At 41.4% G+C, this 17,935-nt stretch overlaps 3 protein-coding genes across 9 annotated transcripts in view; 2 read left to right on the forward strand and 1 right to left on the reverse strand.

The window, feature by feature from the left end:
* The window catches only part of LOC131542351 (methyl-CpG-binding domain protein 5-like), a 34,831-nt gene extending 29,838 nt beyond the window's left edge, over nucleotides 1-4,993 (reverse strand). Inside the window, exons 1-2 of one of the 4 annotated variants that reach the window (XM_058778968.1) lie at nucleotides 4,858-4,993; nucleotides 587-1,087 (exon numbers count right to left, since the gene is read on the reverse strand). In XM_058778968.1, the coding sequence (XP_058634951.1) occupies nucleotides 587-693 (107 nt within the window). In that variant the 5' untranslated portion in view covers nucleotides 694-1,087; nucleotides 4,858-4,993. The other 3 variants (XM_058778964.1, XM_058778965.1, XM_058778966.1) reach the window with 3 other exon arrangements.
* A 778-nt stretch (nucleotides 4,994-5,771) lies between these two features.
* LOC131542354 (mpv17-like protein) lies at nucleotides 5,772-7,489 on the forward strand. Of its 3 annotated transcripts, none has more exons than XM_058778974.1 (4): nucleotides 5,772-6,151; nucleotides 6,221-6,291; nucleotides 6,381-6,410; nucleotides 6,495-7,489. In XM_058778974.1, the coding sequence occupies exons 1-4, from the start codon at nucleotides 5,781-5,783 to the stop codon at nucleotides 6,680-6,682; spliced, it is 660 nt and encodes a 219-aa protein (XP_058634957.1). In that variant the 5' UTR covers nucleotides 5,772-5,780; the 3' UTR covers nucleotides 6,683-7,489. The 3 variants fall into 3 exon arrangements, with proteins under 3 accessions (XP_058634957.1, XP_058634958.1, XP_058634956.1); XM_058778975.1 differs by having other exon boundaries at nucleotides 5,772-6,141; XM_058778973.1 differs by having other exon boundaries at nucleotides 5,772-6,141; nucleotides 6,381-7,489.
* A 523-nt stretch (nucleotides 7,490-8,012) lies between these two features.
* bmerb1 (bMERB domain containing 1) lies at nucleotides 8,013-17,259 on the forward strand. Of its 2 annotated transcripts, none has more exons than XM_058778976.1 (6): nucleotides 8,013-8,224; nucleotides 12,605-12,725; nucleotides 12,832-12,905; nucleotides 12,993-13,107; nucleotides 13,201-13,262; nucleotides 16,520-17,259. In XM_058778976.1, exons 1-6 carry the CDS (start codon nucleotides 8,137-8,139, stop codon nucleotides 16,630-16,632), a joined length of 573 nt encoding a protein of 190 aa, XP_058634959.1. In that variant the 5' UTR covers nucleotides 8,013-8,136; the 3' UTR covers nucleotides 16,633-17,259. The 2 variants fall into 2 exon arrangements, with proteins under 2 accessions (XP_058634959.1, XP_058634960.1); XM_058778977.1 differs by having other exon boundaries at nucleotides 8,084-8,224; nucleotides 12,610-12,725.
* The last annotated feature ends 676 nt before the right edge of the window (nucleotides 17,260-17,935 follow it).

Here is a 17,935-nt window from a genome sequence, read left to right on the forward strand (position 1 = left end):
ATATTTTAAAGTCTTATATAGAACAGTGTACATGTTTTAATAACTGACGAGGATTTGCATTGTTCTTTAGAAAATTGTGTTTTATGTTTGTTCATTGTGTGGTGATGTCTATCTCTTTGTAAATTTGTCCTTTGCTGCCTATCTTGACCAGGACTCCCTGGTAGAAGAGATATTGCATCTCAATGGGACTTTCCTGGTTAAATAAAGAAAGAAAGAAAGAAAAAAGAAAAAAAAACACACCGAACACCTGATGTTGATCTGGGATGCATTTTTCTCCCTACTTTTTGCAGTGATGTGCATGCAGAACTCTCCTGAGATTCAACCATCCGCATGTAAACAGGACCAAATCACAATGCGTCGTAGCGTTTGTGTGTCAGCTGCAGTAGCATGCTGCGAGTGACATGTCACCTAAACTAACCCTAAGCTGAACAATGCCACTGTCGCACTGACGAAGACATATTTTAATAGATAAGAGATAATGCTAAATAGTGATTCACGGCTATTAGGACATGTTTATGGACGGTTCATTTCGGCAGGAATGAATCTGGACCCTGGCGACACATGTTCAGACAGAGTAGGTCCATACCTGATATACAGGACCCCCGAGGCCTCCACCTTGCGCTGCCAGCCGATGGGCACCTGGGCCAGCTGACCTCTGCCCTCAACACCCTCCCTCTCTTTTCCTCCATTCATTTTTATGGACCGGTGCAAAACTCCTCGTGAGAGATCACACGCTCTTCTCTGTCCCGACACAATGTCTCATTCTGACGCTCAGAAGAGGGAAGACGGAGCACAACAGGACCGCAGCGAGACGGCTCACAGCGCAGCCCAGAGGAAGAGCCGCATTACTTTGCCACTCGATGCAGACAGGAACTCCGCCGCTAGTGTCTGGCCAATCAAAGCCATGAGAAAGAAGTCCGAAAGCGCTTCCGATCTGGACATAAAAGCACCTCAAATGACTGAACACTGAAAGAGTCGCAGCTCCCAGCAGGCAGAGGGTCAGGCGTGGCGTCTTCACAGCGGACGATCTTCAGACGCACTGCTCATCGCGGCCCGTTCAGATGCAGCTCTCGCAAATTCATGGTTCCTAAAGAGAGAAAGAGAACATTATAATCCGAACACTTCTGGAAATACGTGAGTCGAGATCGGAGCTTTCGTCCACAAATGCCCCTAGTTTCCTGATTGTTTATAGTTGCTCTGACGCAAACTCGCATCATTCACGGCAAACCTCGATTAATACGAAAACTACAACGTGCAGCTACTCTACATATAATGTAATAAATACCATAACGATCTGTAAAGGGAAGATTTCACCCAAATGCTGCTGCAAGTCAAACACCGATCACACCCTCCAAAATGAAACTGCAATGAACAAAATGTCCTCTGGTAAAATGTTGAAATTAAAATTTAAATTAATGTTCAACTCTAATTAGGGCTGCACAATATATGGTTTCAGCATCGATATCGCGATGTGTCCATCCGCAATAGTCACGTCGTTATATTTATACTGATTGTTTTCTTTGCTCACACAGAGGCACTGTGTCTACAGCAGGTGTGTTCAATCCGGCCCACAGGATGATTTAAACAATAACATAAAATAATAAATAAAACATCATTTTGAAAATTAAATAAAGTGTATTTGCTACAATATTTTATTTAGAATTTAAAGCGGAAAAAATTGCTCATTTATTTACGTTGATGTTACGCCTCGGGCGCCAGAATCTCGAGCAGCACGAGGATAATATGATGATAGCTGCGTTGAAACTGATGCTTGTGCGGCAATTTACTGGTGATTTTAAACATGCCCAAAATAAGAAATTTGACCAGGAAGGGTGGACAGGCTATTTAAGGAGAAATGGAAATAAAGGTTTTGGAATCTCAACGCCGACAGGTATGTTTAATCACAACTCGTGGCTGTGGTAAATGTGTGCAATCTTACTGTGACGCACTGGAAAGCTTCGCGTGGAGAAAGTAAATGAGCGAGCAGTGTGTGATATTTATCCTGTACTATTATCCTGACTGTTGTTTTAATGATGTGCGAGCCGACATTTTGTAACTTTGCAAAAAAAGAGACTTGCTGCCACCTACTGGCGGCTTTAGTGTCATATTTATTTATCCATGACCGGCTTAAACCAACTAAGGTGCTATCTAAAAAACACACTCTGCAAAATATGGTAATTATCACTATCCAAAAAACAAAACAAAACAAACATTGTGTCAATATTGCATACCCCTAAAATAACCTAGCGTCATCTTTGAAAAAAGTTTTCCTAGATTTTTTGTAACTTATATTGTAGTTTGTATGGTTAATATTAATGTAATAGTGAGCAAACTAGGGTTTAACAAAAGGTAATTCGGCCCGCACAAGGGGACATTTTCTCCGATCCGGCCCTCGACCTAAAATGAGTTTAACACGCCTGGTCTACAGCTAAAGTCGTTCTACAGAGCGATCGTTGCACATCATTTGAACTTTGTGTCAGTACGTCATAAACAGAACGCGGCATCAGTTTTCTGTCGGGGATTAGTCTGTGGCGCCGCATCCAGCGCTGATTATAATGGGTTCTGTAGTATTTTGTCGTCCGGTGTAGACACGCAGATGCACATGATCACTGAATTCAGTTCACTTCCGCATCTATTTGTGCCTGAAATGACAACTACGCGCGAAATTACAGCAAAATGCATGTCTCTGCAAGTGTCCTCGTAAACAGTTGCTAATGGCTCAGGTGAAGGTAAACAACTGAGAAAGAAAATGGTTGTGTAACACTATATTGTTTTAATATTCCTGTTGCTTTCGGTGTCATGTTAATCAAACAACAAAACACATATAATCACTTTTGTAGCTTAATTAATTTATACAGTGAAGACTATGCATTGTTATTTTACATTTGATTATTCAATTTCTGTACCTGAATACTGTTAGACTTACCTGACAAATATAAAGAAGTTTATTTCATTTGTTTCTTTGTTCCATCTATGCTCGTAATTTGTGTATTTTCTATGCTGATTTACTCACCTACAAAATCACCCCAATCATTGATTATCTTTTTCCAAACAGAGCTGTTCAAGTCTTCTGGTGATTTTTTTCATATCAAAATATATAAAATCACAGAAAAACAAAATATTGCAATGAGAGTTTTTTCCAAAAGCGTGCAGCCCTAACTCTAGTATCTAATGAAAAAATCAAATCAAATCAGAATGACTTTAGCAGACATGCTAACAATCTCACCGGTCATCTTCAGAGGTCATGCAGCCTAAACCGCCGATCAGACATCATCAAATCATCCGCATAAAGCACGTAAAGACACATTTCTCACGCTCAGAAGGATCTGTGTCCAGTGAAGACACGAGGGGCTCTGAAGAACTGCATTTCAGAACTGATTTCTCATTAAATTAACTGTAAATTAAAGGCAGAAGTTACAATAATCTTCTTCCATGATGGTCACTGTTATTTACTTCGAGAAGTACTTCATGACATGTACATTATACAGTGAATGACTCGATCAACTAAAGGAGAATCATCAAGCGCTCTTCAGTCGATCACTGTACAGTGACCCGCGTACCCTAAACAACACACAGGTGAGCCCTGATTGGTCAGCACTGTGACTGACAGCTGAGCTCCACCAATGAAAGATGAAATCAGAACACACAGGTGCGGCTCAGCAGGCCTTTTTAATGTGAACGCGTCAGCACGGGCTCAAGAAAGATGAAAAAAATCATGGATGAATTTCAGTGATTTTAATGAGAGCTCTTCTATTCTGAAGCACAAACATCAAGAACTCACGCTGGGCATTCTGGACTGGCTTAGATGAGCGTATGAGATCTGGACTCACTCCTGAGCGCCTGAGTGTGAACCGGTGTGAGTCCAGATCACACAATCCTCACCGCTGGACAGACAGAGACACGGCCGGACTACAAGAAGATCACTGTGTCACTGTGCTGCTGACTCACGACAGGACTGACTGAGCGGCACACACACACACACACACACACACACGCACATAAACTACACTGCAACTGAATGACTAAAACACCAGGATGTTACAGTGTTATCACACACACACACACAGAGTCCAGCTGTTCTGCCCCGCTGTGACCTTAAAGAGGTCAGAGGTCATGGACTGCAGTGTGTGCTGATAACACATCAACAACATGACCATCAGCTCACAAACACACATCATACGTGACAGACGCACAGAACGACTCGATCCCTTCATGAGTGTGTGTGTGTGTGTGTGTGTGTGTGTGTGTGTGTGTGTGTGTGTCACTCCAGGTGCTGCTCACCTGTCAATATCATGATCCTTCATAAGATCTTTCCCATCATGCCGGTCACATTCATCCACTGCTGTATTCTGACTGATTTCCGAGTGACAGTAAATAATATTTGGATCTGATCAGACAGACTCCTGAAGATGACTGCTCTAACGGGGAGTGTGAGAGATGTGTGTGTTTGGTGACAATCATCAGCTGTATCACGTTCACGATCACTCATTTCATAACGCAACCCTAACTAGTGCAGAAAACGAGCTGCTGGCCCGGTGCTAAAGCTAAAGCTAGCCGCTTCGCTTCGGTTCGGTTCGGGATGAAGCTCTGGGCTCATTATGGCTGCGGGTGAATCCGAGCGCACGCGCGCGCGCGCACACATACACGCACACGCACACAAACACAGACACACACACACACACAGAGAGAGAGAGAGAGAGCTAACTGCTAACCTAAACAACACACGCGCAGCAGACACACGATCGCACGCGCCGCACGCACGTACCTGCTCGCGCGCGGGCCGGAAACGCTCCTGCGGCGGATTTACACTCAGATGTGTCTCCGCGGCCGAAGCGCAGCAGCGGCGGCTCGATCTACCTCATAACACCCGCCTCACGCCGCATCGCGTTCGCTGCAGGATCCCTGGAGCACAATAACGGAGCAGGAGTCCGCTCGCGTTCGTTTCACATCGACTCTGGGCGTTTAAAAATAAAAACAAAACGTCCAAAAGCATCAACACATCCGCTGCTCTTCTGCGCTCGGGATGGAAAGATGGAGCTCCGCTGTGCGCATGCGCCCCTGACAGCGACCACAATGCACCGGGGCATGACGGGACACACGAATGAGTTCAGCCGTGTTCCCTACAGAGGGTGTGTATGAAGTGTTTCATCAGAGCGCGGTTCATACGTGCAGAAAACACCAAACGTTGCACGTTACGCACAATAAAATGAGGTTTATTTGAAAACGTCGCTAAATATAAAGAACTTAATGCTCAGCTGCGTGTGCTTTTCATTTGTGTTCCATACTTGATCAAATATGTACATAAATGAAAAGCCAGTAATAGTACTCCAATGACTGCTCCTCTATAGACGCCTGAGTGTAACAGTTCAAGATTAATACCTTTAATAGAAAATCATTTGCAAGAAGGTTTCCTTATTAACAGGCCTCGTTAATGAGCTAAACAGTGCTGAAACAGAAAAACAAACCCATGTGCTCGCTTACTTATTTCTTTAAAATATAAAAACGTCAGGGGGACATGTCAAGAAGTTTAATATAGTAGTATGTTTTAAATAATAAGATCGAAATAAAAACACTCTCTGATCTAATGCTAAGAAAAGAAAGCGGTGTTTATTCGTTTGTTCGTTCGGTCCTTCTTTGTTGAGATCCTCGTCTGCTCAGTGGGCGGGGCGACCGGGGGTTCTGCGCATGCGCGTCGCGAGCTCTCGGTCACCTCTGACAGCAGCTCTGAGCGACGGAGCCGCGAGCCAATATTTCCGTACGTAGATAGATCATGCATCCGTATGCGAACTGTTCGCGGCTCGTCGTTGTGGCTGTCGGTCGAGAAGGACGCCGCTGAGATGCGCGACGCGCTGCTGACGCCCGTCAGACGCTTCCCGTGGGCGACCAACGTGACGCTGTACGGCTGCCTGTTCGCGGCCGGAGATTTCGTCCACCAGCGCTTCTCGCGTAAAGAACGAGTGGACTGGACTCACACGAGAAATGTGGCCGTAGTCGCGTTCGGTTTTCACGGAAACTTCAATTTCTTTTGGATGCGCTTTCTGGAGCGACGCTTCCCCGGTAACGCGCTGCGGGCGGTGCTGCGGAAGCTGCTGCTGGACCAGACGCTCGCCGCGCCGCTCGCCATCAGCGCCTTCTACACAGGTGAGCTCAGGTGAGTCGCGTGAGTGGTGCGATGGCGCGCGCGCAGGTCGAGCTCAGGTGTGTGTGTGTCGTTGCGCAGGTGTGAGCTTCATGGAGGGCAGAGAGGAGATGCTGCAGGACTGGAGGGAGAAGTTCCTCAACACGTACAAGGTGAGTCTGAGCTGCATCTGCTCCTTCGCTACGGATCTGTAGCAGCAGGACAGTCACGTCAGACTTCATGTGTTTGTTTCTTTGTGCAGACGGGCCTGATGTACTGGCCGGTCATGCAGGTAAATCGGTCACTTTCACACACACTTCTGCAGCAGACGGTCACGGCCTGGATCTCACACGTTCATGCTCTTCATGACACACAGTTCCTGAACTTCGCTCTGGTTCCTCCGCTGATCCGCACCGCCTTCACCGGCTGCTGCGGCTTCATCTGGGCCACGTTCCTCTGCTTCTCGCAGCAGAGCGGAGACGGCACCATCACGGCGGCTCTGGACTGGGTTCGGGGCGTCGAGCACAAACCACAGGAACGGACCTCGGGAACGGACAGAGCTGAATGATGAAAGAAGGACTGAGATGTTCCTTCGGTCTGTTTCTGTTTTTTATTTAAAACACACAGAGATTCTTTTATGACCCGTCTGTACTTGCTGCAGATCCAGTTTTTAAGGTTTCTCTTTTAAAACACGGAAAGGTTTTTTAAAGACATCAATTATATTGAATTCTCTGTGTTGGTTTTGTTTGTCTCTGTTTCTTGTTAAATGTTTGTTTCGGTGTCATTCACACAGTTCCCGATCGTTATTTTGCTAATGAATGTATGTATGTAGCCTATGTATTGTGTGTTTGACATGGGTTTATTTAGTATTTCAGCATTTTTCTCTCTGCAAATATGGCAGGTTTAGCCTTCACAATTATAAATGAATGATCACTAGATTTTGTTTGGTCACGTGCCATGTTTCTGTCAGCTGTTTGACTTTGTATTTGATGCTTTGTTTTGCCTGCTTTGTAATTTTATGGAAACATGTTATTTGTTTGTTTAAATGCTCATATATCCTCTATATTTGTGTTCGAAGCAGCTAATTCATGGTTCAAACATATCTTTTTCTTTTTCATCCATCTTACGGCACATTTATTTCGATTTTGCACACTACAGCAGGTCCAGCGCAATGAAATTATTTAAAATGTATTCAATAGGTTGATGCTTATTGTTTAGCGATTTGTTAATATCTTGAATATCTTCATAATCTTTTTTTTAATTATTATTCAAACGAATGAGTCGGGTACAAATATGGTACTGTCCTGTCTGTGTAGTATTTACTGTAAATTATATGTTAACAGAATAAAACCATGTTAAGGAAAGATTTTAGACATTTGTTGTTTCAGATTATTTAATGGATATAATTGTTTGGGTAAAACGTACCACTGTTGTGAACTAAAGGAGCACGACACTTATTTATCTTAATTACTGTTAATTAATGCGTATGTGTAATTATTACAGTTAATGAGTAATGTGTAAATATTGTTTACTGTGGTTCATGACTGATGCTCGGTTTATGAACGAATTCAGACCGTCGGATAATGTTAAATCCTGCAGAAGCTGAAATGGACTGTCATTTTTCAGCGTTTTACTCGAGCAACATCAATAAACTTTCTTGATTTCGTTCACGATCGAAGCAGAGCTTGAAATGAGGAACTGCTGTAAAGCGCCTGTTCTCAAAAATAACAACCAGACACACGACCATACTAAACATCAATAACAATCAGCATGGTTATTATTAATAATGTCACTGGTTTAGATGTGAACAGTAGGCCATAAAATGCAGATTAAACTTCATTTTCTGGTGTCATCCTTTGTGCGCATGCGCTCTGCATCCCTCATCACGGTGACGTCACGCAGCTCCATTCTGTCAAGATGTTGTTCGGTTCCGCGGATGAGCGCAGATCAGCGTGATTACAGCGACGACAAAGCGACAAAATCAACCAAATCCGAGATCTGAGACACCAACATTTACTATGGAGTTAAAGAAAGCCATTTCAGAAAGCGAAGCGACGATGAAAACATACGGCGCGCTGCAAGAGACAAACCGGAGCAGAGACAAAGGTGACAGTCACTTCAGATGTCCATGTTGTTATCAGATATCATCTTATGATCGGATAGGAGTTTATTAGTCTTATTATCAGATATGATTGCAGTTTGTTATGAGATATGATTTCATGTTATTAATTTTCTGCGACCCTGTGGTGTTTTTGAGCGTCACTGATGTGTTTAAGTGACCCTTTCATTTAAAAACATGCAACGTGTTTCTTCAGCTCTTTTCACACCTTCACTGCTTTATTTCAGTTGTCCACTGACGATGTCCAGCTGTGGACAGAACATGATTTTTATTTAATTTTTTTTATGATACAACATGGGCCATTTTATTACATTAATGATGTGTTGTTTAATAGCATCCTGTGGTGAAAATTACACGTTAAATCGAATCATAATGCATAAGTATAGAAACAGCTCCTTATCGCAGTAATTCTTCTGGCCATCAAATAATATTTCTATTCTTTTATTACTAGTTTTAGTAATGATTAAGTCAAGTTTGAGCCAAATCGGTTTATGTTTATTACACAAGCAGGTGAACTTGTGAGGCATGTTTTAATAAAGTTCTGCTGAAGCTGATTTTGCAGCTAGCGCTTCACGTGTTTCTCCAAACATCCCACGTCTCACATTTCATCTCAAGCACTTCAGGAACTCTGTTGTTGTTTTGGTAAAAAAAAAGTACACTACCTTTTTAAAAACTTTTAAACTTTTAGTGCCGCAAATGGCAAAATAGCCCTTTATGGTGGTTTTAAAACATTAAAACATTTCACAATAATCATGATTGTTACAGTGCAGGGCTTCTCACCTCCAGATTAAGGTGACCAGACGTGGCACTTCCCGGGGACATGTTCAGCACAGGACAATCGATCGGCACAATACAAACAAGTATTGTCAATTAGACAATTTAGAAATCCTGTGCCAAACGTGTCCCCGGAAGCGGCACGTCTCGTCATCTTACTCCAGATCCACTTTCCTGCAGAGTTTAGTTCCAGCCCTGATCAAACTCACCTGACTTCAGCTTTCTAGTAATCAGGAAGATCTTGAAAGTGTCCAATATCATTTTAATGTGACTGAAAGTCACAAAAAATCAGGGAACATGTAACAGAGCAACAGATGGTGAATAAGCAGAAGAGTCCAGGAGAGTGAAGGATCACACAAGAGGCCCGTGAGCTGGAGACCAAGCCCGGCTTATTCCTGATCGATCATGTAAGGCTAGGTGTTCTGTAACTCGGGAAGCAAAGAATGACAGGAGACGTGGGATTTTTAATAAGAAGAGCAAAACCAGATCAAGGAACAGGTAACACCGGGAACCGAAACACATAACAAACAACTGACCAAAAAACATGTTAATACAGACAGACTAACGAGATAACAAAGAACACAATACAGGCTAACCAAATCACTTAGAAAACTACGAAGGACTACAAATCCCAACACAGGAAACAAGAACTAACATAAAAGTCCAAACAAACAGAGAACACGTAATAGTGACCTTTATATAACAAAAAAGAAAATCAGCCACTGAGACACAAAAGTGCTCGAAGTCGAAGAAACACCTGCTCTGTGTCTGATTTCAGCTTTTCATCATAACGCTTTTATTTTTTTTACAGAACTATTTGACACAATCATTTTATTTCCACTTACCATTGACACAACTGATGTTATCATGCAAACAGTAACAATATTATTCGATTCAATATTAATATTAACATCGAACATCTAACCCTCTGTCAATGACCTCTGGTGTATTTATTTATTTATTTTTATTTATTTATTTATCGCAGTGTTTTTTTGGTTTGGTTTGTTTTCTGCTGTTATTGTTCGCTTTTATTGTTTGTGTTTGTTGATTATTGTGTGTTAATTGTGAGCTGACTGCAGCATGGGTGATGGCCCAAGACAAATTTCCCACATGTGGGACAATAAAGTTTACCTTACCTTGAACAGTTTAAGGTGATAGCAGGTCAGAACAGAATATAGTGTGTCACTTACAGCTTTATAATAGCCACAAGAAAGATTACTAAATAACTAAATATCTCCACCTGTGGGAACCTGAGAAGAACTGACTTCATAAATTAATCACCAAAACACTGATTCAAACACACCGAGACTCCATGAAGACACGTAATACAGCAGTAACATAAGACACTCTCACACACACACACACACACTCAAGTCAAGTCAAGTCAAGTATTTATATAGCGCTTTTTACAATGCAGATTGTGTCAAAGCAGCTGTACAGTATAGTATAGTATAGTACAGTATAGTATTCTCCTCTGGCCAGACGAGGCTGCAGCCGTGTCAGATTGTGCAGAGGACTCATCTGGTTCCCGTGGTCTCGTCCCGATGGCCGTCTAAGAGACGAGGTCTTCACTGGGGATCAGTCTCTGAGGCTCATCTAGTCCTGGTCTCCGCTGATGTTCAGGGCTGTAGAGGTCGTCTCTAGGTGCTGATCCACCATCTGGGCTGGACTGGATCGGGTGGCTACGGTGACCTCGGAATAAGAAAGAAACAGACTAATATTAGCATAGATGCCTCCCGAACAGTGTTAGGTAGAATGTTCGAGAGTTTGGGAGCTAAATAGGAAAAGGATCTGCCATCCGCAGTTGATTTTGATATTCTAGGTATTCTAGGTATAGAACTCTAGCTGCTGCATTTTGGACCAGCTGGAGTTTGTTTATTAAGCATGAAGAGCAACCACCCAATAAAGCATTACAATAATCTAACCTTGAGGTCATGAACACATAAATTAATGTTTCTGCATTTGACATTGAGAGCATAGGTCATAATTTAGATATATTTTTGAGATGGTACAAATGCTAGAAACGTGGCTTTCGAAGGAAAGATTGCTATCAAATAGCACACCAAGGTTCTTAACTGATGACAAAGGATTCACAGAGCAGCTATCAAGTGTTAGGCAGTGTTCTAGGTCATTACATAATTATTCATTATTAACACCTCTGTTTTTTTTTTTTCAGAACTACTAGTCATCCAGTTTTTTTAATATCAATTATGCATTCCGTTAGTTTTGTAAATTGGTATGTTTCATCAGGCCATGAAGAAATATAGAGCTGAGTATCATTATCATGTTTCCTGATGATATCTCCCAAGGGTAACATGTAAAGCATGAAAAGTAACAGTCCTAGTACTGAGCCTTGAGGTACTCCATACTGCACTTGTGATTGGTATGATACCTCATCATTTACTGCCACGAATTGATGTCGATCAGATAAGTACGATTTGAACCATGCCAATGCACTTCCTCTAATTCCAAAATAATTTTCTAGACAATTAAAAAAAATGTTGTGATCGAAAGTGTCGAAAGCAGCACTAAGATCCAGTAGCACTAATAGAGAGATACAACCATGATCAGATGATAAGAGCAGGTCATTTCTAGCAGGTTCAACTCTTATGAGAGCAGTCTCAGTGCTATGATAAATCCTAACTGGAAATCCTCACAGATAATCTTTTTCTCTAAGAAGTAACATTGTTGTGAGGATACTGCTTTTTCTAGTATCTTTGCAGAAAAGGGAGATTCAAGATCGGTCTGTAATTAATTAATTCTTTGGAGTCAAGTTGTGGTTCTTTAATGAGAGGCTTAATAACAGCCAATTTGAAAGTTTTTGGGGCATATCCTAATGACACTCTCACACACATGCACACACACTTTGTTTTTGTGAAAAGTGGGGACTCTCCATAGGCGTAATGGTTTTTATACTGTACTTACTGTATGTGTTATTGTCCTACACCAACCCTACACCTAAACCTACCCCTTACAGGAGACTTTCTGCTATTTCAGATTTTCAATACACTCCATTCTGTGTGATTTATAAGCGTTTTGAAAAGTGGGGACATGGAGTAATGTCCTGAAAAGTCACCTTCTCCTTGTAATACCTGTCATACCCTCGTCATTATACACATCCATGTCCTCATTTATCACAAAAACGCGCACATATACTCTCTCTCTCACACACACACGCTCACACACACACACACACTCTCTCTCTCTCTCTCTCACTTACAGACACACGTTTGTTTTTGTGAAAAGTGGGGACTCTCCATAGGTGTAATGGTTTTTATACTGTACTTACTGTATGTGCTATTGTCCTACACCAACCCTACACCTAAACCTACCCCTTACAGGAGACTGTGCATTTTTACTTTCTCAAAAAAATAACTAATTCTGTGTGATTTATAAGCGTTTTGAAAAGTGGGGACATGGGGCAATGTCCTCATAAGTCACCTTCTCCTTGTAATACCTGTCATACCCTCGTCATTATACACATCTATGTCCTGATTTGTCACAAAAACGCGGGGGCACACACACTCTCATACACTCTCTCTCACACACACACACACACACACACACTCACTCACCGTCTGTTTGTACCCAAGGCCAGATGGACGTGTCCATGGCTGAAAGCTCCATGTCTGCAGACGAGATGGAGGCGGAAATGGCTCGGATTCAGCGCCTGCGGGAGGTGCTGGTGAGACGCGAGTCTGAGCTGCGCTTCATGTGAGTAGCTGCTGCATTTACTGCACATGTTCAGAACAAAACGCTGAGATTCTCCTCTGGAAATGACTGAATCTGAGTGACTGGTTTTCTTTCATGTTCTTCTCAGGATGGACGATATTCAGCTCTGCAAAGACATTATGAAGCTAAAGCAGGAGCTGAGGAAGATAGTGGCAGTGCCAGGTGACACACAAACACAAACACACACACACACACATATACTCACACACGTCTCAGATTGGATTGACGTGTGCGTTTTCTAACACACAGACGCAGAGAAGACTAAGAAACATCGTCAGAGAGAAGAGAAATTAATGCAGGAGATTCATCAGCTGGTGCAGAAGAGAGATTTCCTGGTGGATGATGCCGAGGTCGAGCGTCTGAGGTCAGAGAATACAACTTTTATTGGTGACGTTTGTCATCAAATGTACTGTTTGAAACTTTCTGAGAGATTTCTCTGGTTGTCTCTGTCTCACAGGGAGCAGGAGGAAGATAAAGAGATGGCCGAGTTCCTCCGACAGAAGCTTAGCGTCATACAGAGTAAGAGTTTGAACAGCCGTCTCTCACGTTCACGTTTCAGCAGTTCGCCCATATAATCGAATTGAGCAAATAATAAGCATATTTGGCATGCTGTCCTGAGGGAGGGCTCCAAGCTCAGAATACAGCCAAACCCAGAGAACTCCGATGCTCATTTGCGAATAATCGCACCAACTGTTGTCACCTTCTCACCAAGCTGCTTGGGATGGTCTTGTAGCCCATTCCAGCCTTGTGTAGGTCTACAATCTTGTCCCTGACATCCTTGGACAGCTCTTTGGTCTCGGTCATGCTGGAGAGTTTGGAATCTGATTAATTGATTGCTTCTGTGGACAGGTGTCTTTTATACAGGTAACAAACTGAGATTACTCCCTTTAAGAGAGTGCTTCTAATCTCAGCTCGTCACCTGTATAAAAGATGCCTGGGAGCCAGAAATCTTGCTGATTGATAGGGGATCAAATACTTATTTCACTCATTAAAATGCAAATCAATTTATAACTTTTTTGAAATGCGTTTTTTTGGATTTTTTTGTTGTTATTCTCTCTCACTGTTCAAATAAACCTACAATTAAAATTATAGACTGATCATTTCTTTGTCAGTGGGCAAACGTACAAAATCAGCAGGGGATCAAATAATTTTTTTCCCCCACTGTAAAGCCTAAAAAATCTTATATCAAATGATAAACTGTAAAATGTAAGAAGTTAAGAGAGCCCTCTGCTAGGAACACTAAAACACTGATCATTCTAGATGATGGCAGTGTGCAAAGCTACATCTGATAACAATGAAATCAGTGCTTTACGTTTTCAGGTCTGACAGTGATATTCAGGTACAGAAATACTACAGAATTGAAGTATTCAAATGTAAAATAACACTGGATAGTCTTCACTGTATAAATGAATACAGATAAAACCTTACAATTAAAGTTATTAAAGTCAGTCGAGAGCAGTGAGTGATTTTCTGTCTTTTGTTGTTTAACATTAATGACACCGACAGCAATCAGTTTATCAAACTGCCGTCTCTTTAAGACCGACAGCACAGATCTAATGCTTCATGCTTGTCATGTGACACACAACAGTAGGCTTACAGTATCTCACAGAAGTGAGTACATCCCCCACATTTTTGTAAATATTTTATTATATCTTTTCATGTGACAACACTGAAGAAATTACACTTTGCTACAATGTAAAGTAGTGAGTGTACAGCTTGTATAACAGTGTAAATTTGCTGTCCCCTCAAAATAACTCAACACACAGCCAATAATGTCTAAATTGGGCCCATTTATCCATTTTCACTCCCCGGTGTCATGTGACTCGTTAGTGTTACAAGGTCTCAGGTGTGAATGGGGAGCAAGTGTGTTAAATTTGGTGTTATCGCTCTCACTCTCTCATACTGGTCACTGGAAGTTCAACATGGCTCCTCATGGCAAAGAACTCTCTGAGGATCTGAAAAAAAGAATTGTTTCTCTACATAAAGATGGCGTAGGCTATAAGAAGATTGCCAAGACCCTGAAACTGAGCTGCAGCACAGTGGCCAAGACCATACAGCGGTTTAACAGGACAGGTTCCACTCAGAACAGGCCTCGCCATGGTCGACCAAAGATGTTGAGTGCACGTGCTCAGCGTCATATCCAGAGGCTGTGTTTGGGAAATAGACGTATGAGTGCTGCCAGCATTGCTGCAGAGGTTGAAGGGGTGGGGGGTCAGCCTCTCAGTGCTCAGCGGACTCCAGCGGCAGCCTGTGAAGCTCTGGTGAACTCCATGCCCAAGAGGGTTAAGGCAGTGCTGGAAAATAATGGTGGCCACACAAAATATTTATGTAGAGCAACAATTATTTTTTTCAGATCCTCAGAGAGTTCAGAGAACTTCCAGTGACCAGTATGAGAGAGTGAGAGTGATAACACCAAATTTAACACACTTGCTCCCCATTCACACCTGAGACCTTGTAACACTAACGCGTCACATGACACCGGGGAGTGAAAATGGCTAATTGGGCCCAATTTGGACATTTTCACTTAGAGGTGTACTCACTTTTGTGGCCAGCGGTTTAGACATTAATGGCTGTGTGTTGAGTTATTTTGAGGGGACAGCAAATTTACACTGTTATACAAGCTGTACACTCACTACTTTACATTGTAGCAAAGTGTAATTTCTTCAGTGTTGTCACATGAAAAGATATAATAAAATATTTACAAAAATGTGAGGGTTGTACTGGTGATACTGTATGTTTTACTTAATTTTTACTTTTTTCTTTGAAATATTCCCAAATGTGTTAACTATATCATGAAATATCTCGATTTTCAAATATATGTAAGTAAATGCATTTTGCACTTTTATAGATTGTTAGTTGTTATTTATAACGGGTGATGGGCGAAGTAACCTAATGTAAGTGTAATCTATAAACTACGCATAAAAACTTATGCTTTTTACTTAAGTACCATATATGAGTTTAATGCCTTAAAATATTTTTACTACGACTGAGTTTGTATTCAATGTGAATTTAATAAAAACATTGTAAGTTACTTATAACACTTTCATTGTACAGAAAGACGGCAAAGGACATTTACATTATCAAAGAACATTATCATTTCATTATCAAGACTACAAGTCTCAAAAACTCCCATTATAATCACTGAATCTGTTTACACTGTGAAATGAACATCTTACATTCGAACGTACATCTGCACTTTGTTGTTTGTGATGAGAGAATACTTCAGAGAGCATCAGTCAGTGAGTGCACACAGAACAAAACACCGGCGTTTCAGCGATGACTCATCTGAACGCCTCCGATTGGTCATTGCATTCATAAGCTCAACAGAATCATGTGTGATTGGTTATAATATTCAGCGCTGTCTCTCGCTCAGACACAGATTTGAGTTTAGCATTGATGTGCTGCACTCAACGTTCTAATCACCCCGGTGTGATCATATCAGATATAAAAAATATTAACCTGCTATTTTTTGTCTTTTGAAAGCTGCATTCAGAATCCACATGCCTCAAAAATCTGAGGGGGCACATGCTCAAACATATGTTGAATGTTCACTAAAGAGTTACCAGCCTAATGCCTGGCCCAGTTTACCCCCTGACTGTAACTAGAGTCTCTCTCTTCAGTCTTTTGATTTCTTTCATACATAGCAGCACATCATATGATTGCTTTCCCAACAACAATTGGACTTTTTTTTGAGAGGTCAGTGGCTAACAGGTTAAAATTGAGATGATTTTGTGTTGCACTGCAGCGGCGGGATGAAGCTCTGTTTCTCTCCGCAGGAGCTCCGAAGCCCAGAACGGCCGAACCTCCAGCCAACAAACCCTCCATCAGCAAGAGCAGTGCGGCCCTCATTAAGGACTGCTGCGGAGCCACTCAGTGCATCATCATGTGAAGATCTCCGAGATCCCCAAAAGCAAATCATATTAACTGAATTTGATGAATATAAGTTTGTTGACTGAGCATTAGAAAGACGTTCAGCCCCTCTGTGATTCTGCAGCATGTCAGTGACTCCATCGGGCCGTCAGGAGGAGCCCAAAACATCCACACAAACCACAAAACTCAGCTCAGAGAGAAGTATTCGTTTATTCTTCACCCTAATGTTAAGAGTCACGAAGAATCGTTCACAAGCACAAGAGAATCACCGCCAAACAGAAACCTTAAATAACACTGATATGAGTTTTTAAAAACACATGCATCTTAATCCAGTGTATATTAGAGATTCATCTGACAGTTTACAGATACTTCATCTTAGACATTAGAAAGCATATTCCCTATAAAACTGATTCTGACATTTGGGGGTTTTGTTCCTCGGTTTCTTTAAACAGGAACATGTTCATGGAAACAAGTGGATCAACACAACCATGAACCCTGATAAATGTGCATAAACATGAAAACTATGCCTTTTGAAATGTGGTGGTATTTAAACAGGCCTGATAATCAGAAATAATTAGACAAACTGAATCTGAATGAAGCAGGACATCAGCTTGTGAATATTCTGCAAATAAAGAATCTTCCTGCAGTCTGTCGCTCCTTTATTCTGCGTTTTGAAAACTGCTGTTCTGATATTCAAGCTTTGTTCACAGCGATTCGTTTTCCAGCACAAACGCATCATTTATACCGTGCTATAAAAAGAGGTTTGATTTTCTGTATCTTTGCCTTTTTTTTTTTTTTTAACACACTGAATGTCATCAGTTCTTCAGTCAAAACTCACGAATGCACCAAAGTGACAAAACATGCACATCAATATATAACTTTCTTTGGAAACACTTTACCATAAGGTTTCATTTGTTAAAATTAGTTATTAAACTAATACAGTTATGAACTAACAATGGAAAATATTTATAAAGCATTTATTATTCTTATTTAATGTTGATTTCAACATTTACTAATACATTACTAAAATAAAAAGCTGTATCTGTTAATATTATTTAAAGGACCAGAGCTAAAATGAGCTAATAATGAACAACTGTATTATTATTATTATTAACGATCATTAACAAAGATTAATAAACACTGTAACAAATGTATTGCTCGTTGTTAGTGTTTTAGCACGGCTGAGGTTCCAAACACAGTGGTTCTCTGCACACGTGAGGAGTTTGAAGCGTTGCGGTCTGCTTCCTTCATTAATCAGACTTTCAAACTTTCTGCTTGATTACTTAATGAAACACAGAAGCTATGAATGCGGGTCAAACAGC

The sequence above is a fragment of the Onychostoma macrolepis genome, chromosome 06 (genome assembly GCF_012432095.1).
Source record: "Onychostoma macrolepis isolate SWU-2019 chromosome 06, ASM1243209v1, whole genome shotgun sequence".
NCBI lineage: Eukaryota > Metazoa > Chordata > Actinopteri > Cypriniformes > Cyprinidae > Onychostoma > Onychostoma macrolepis.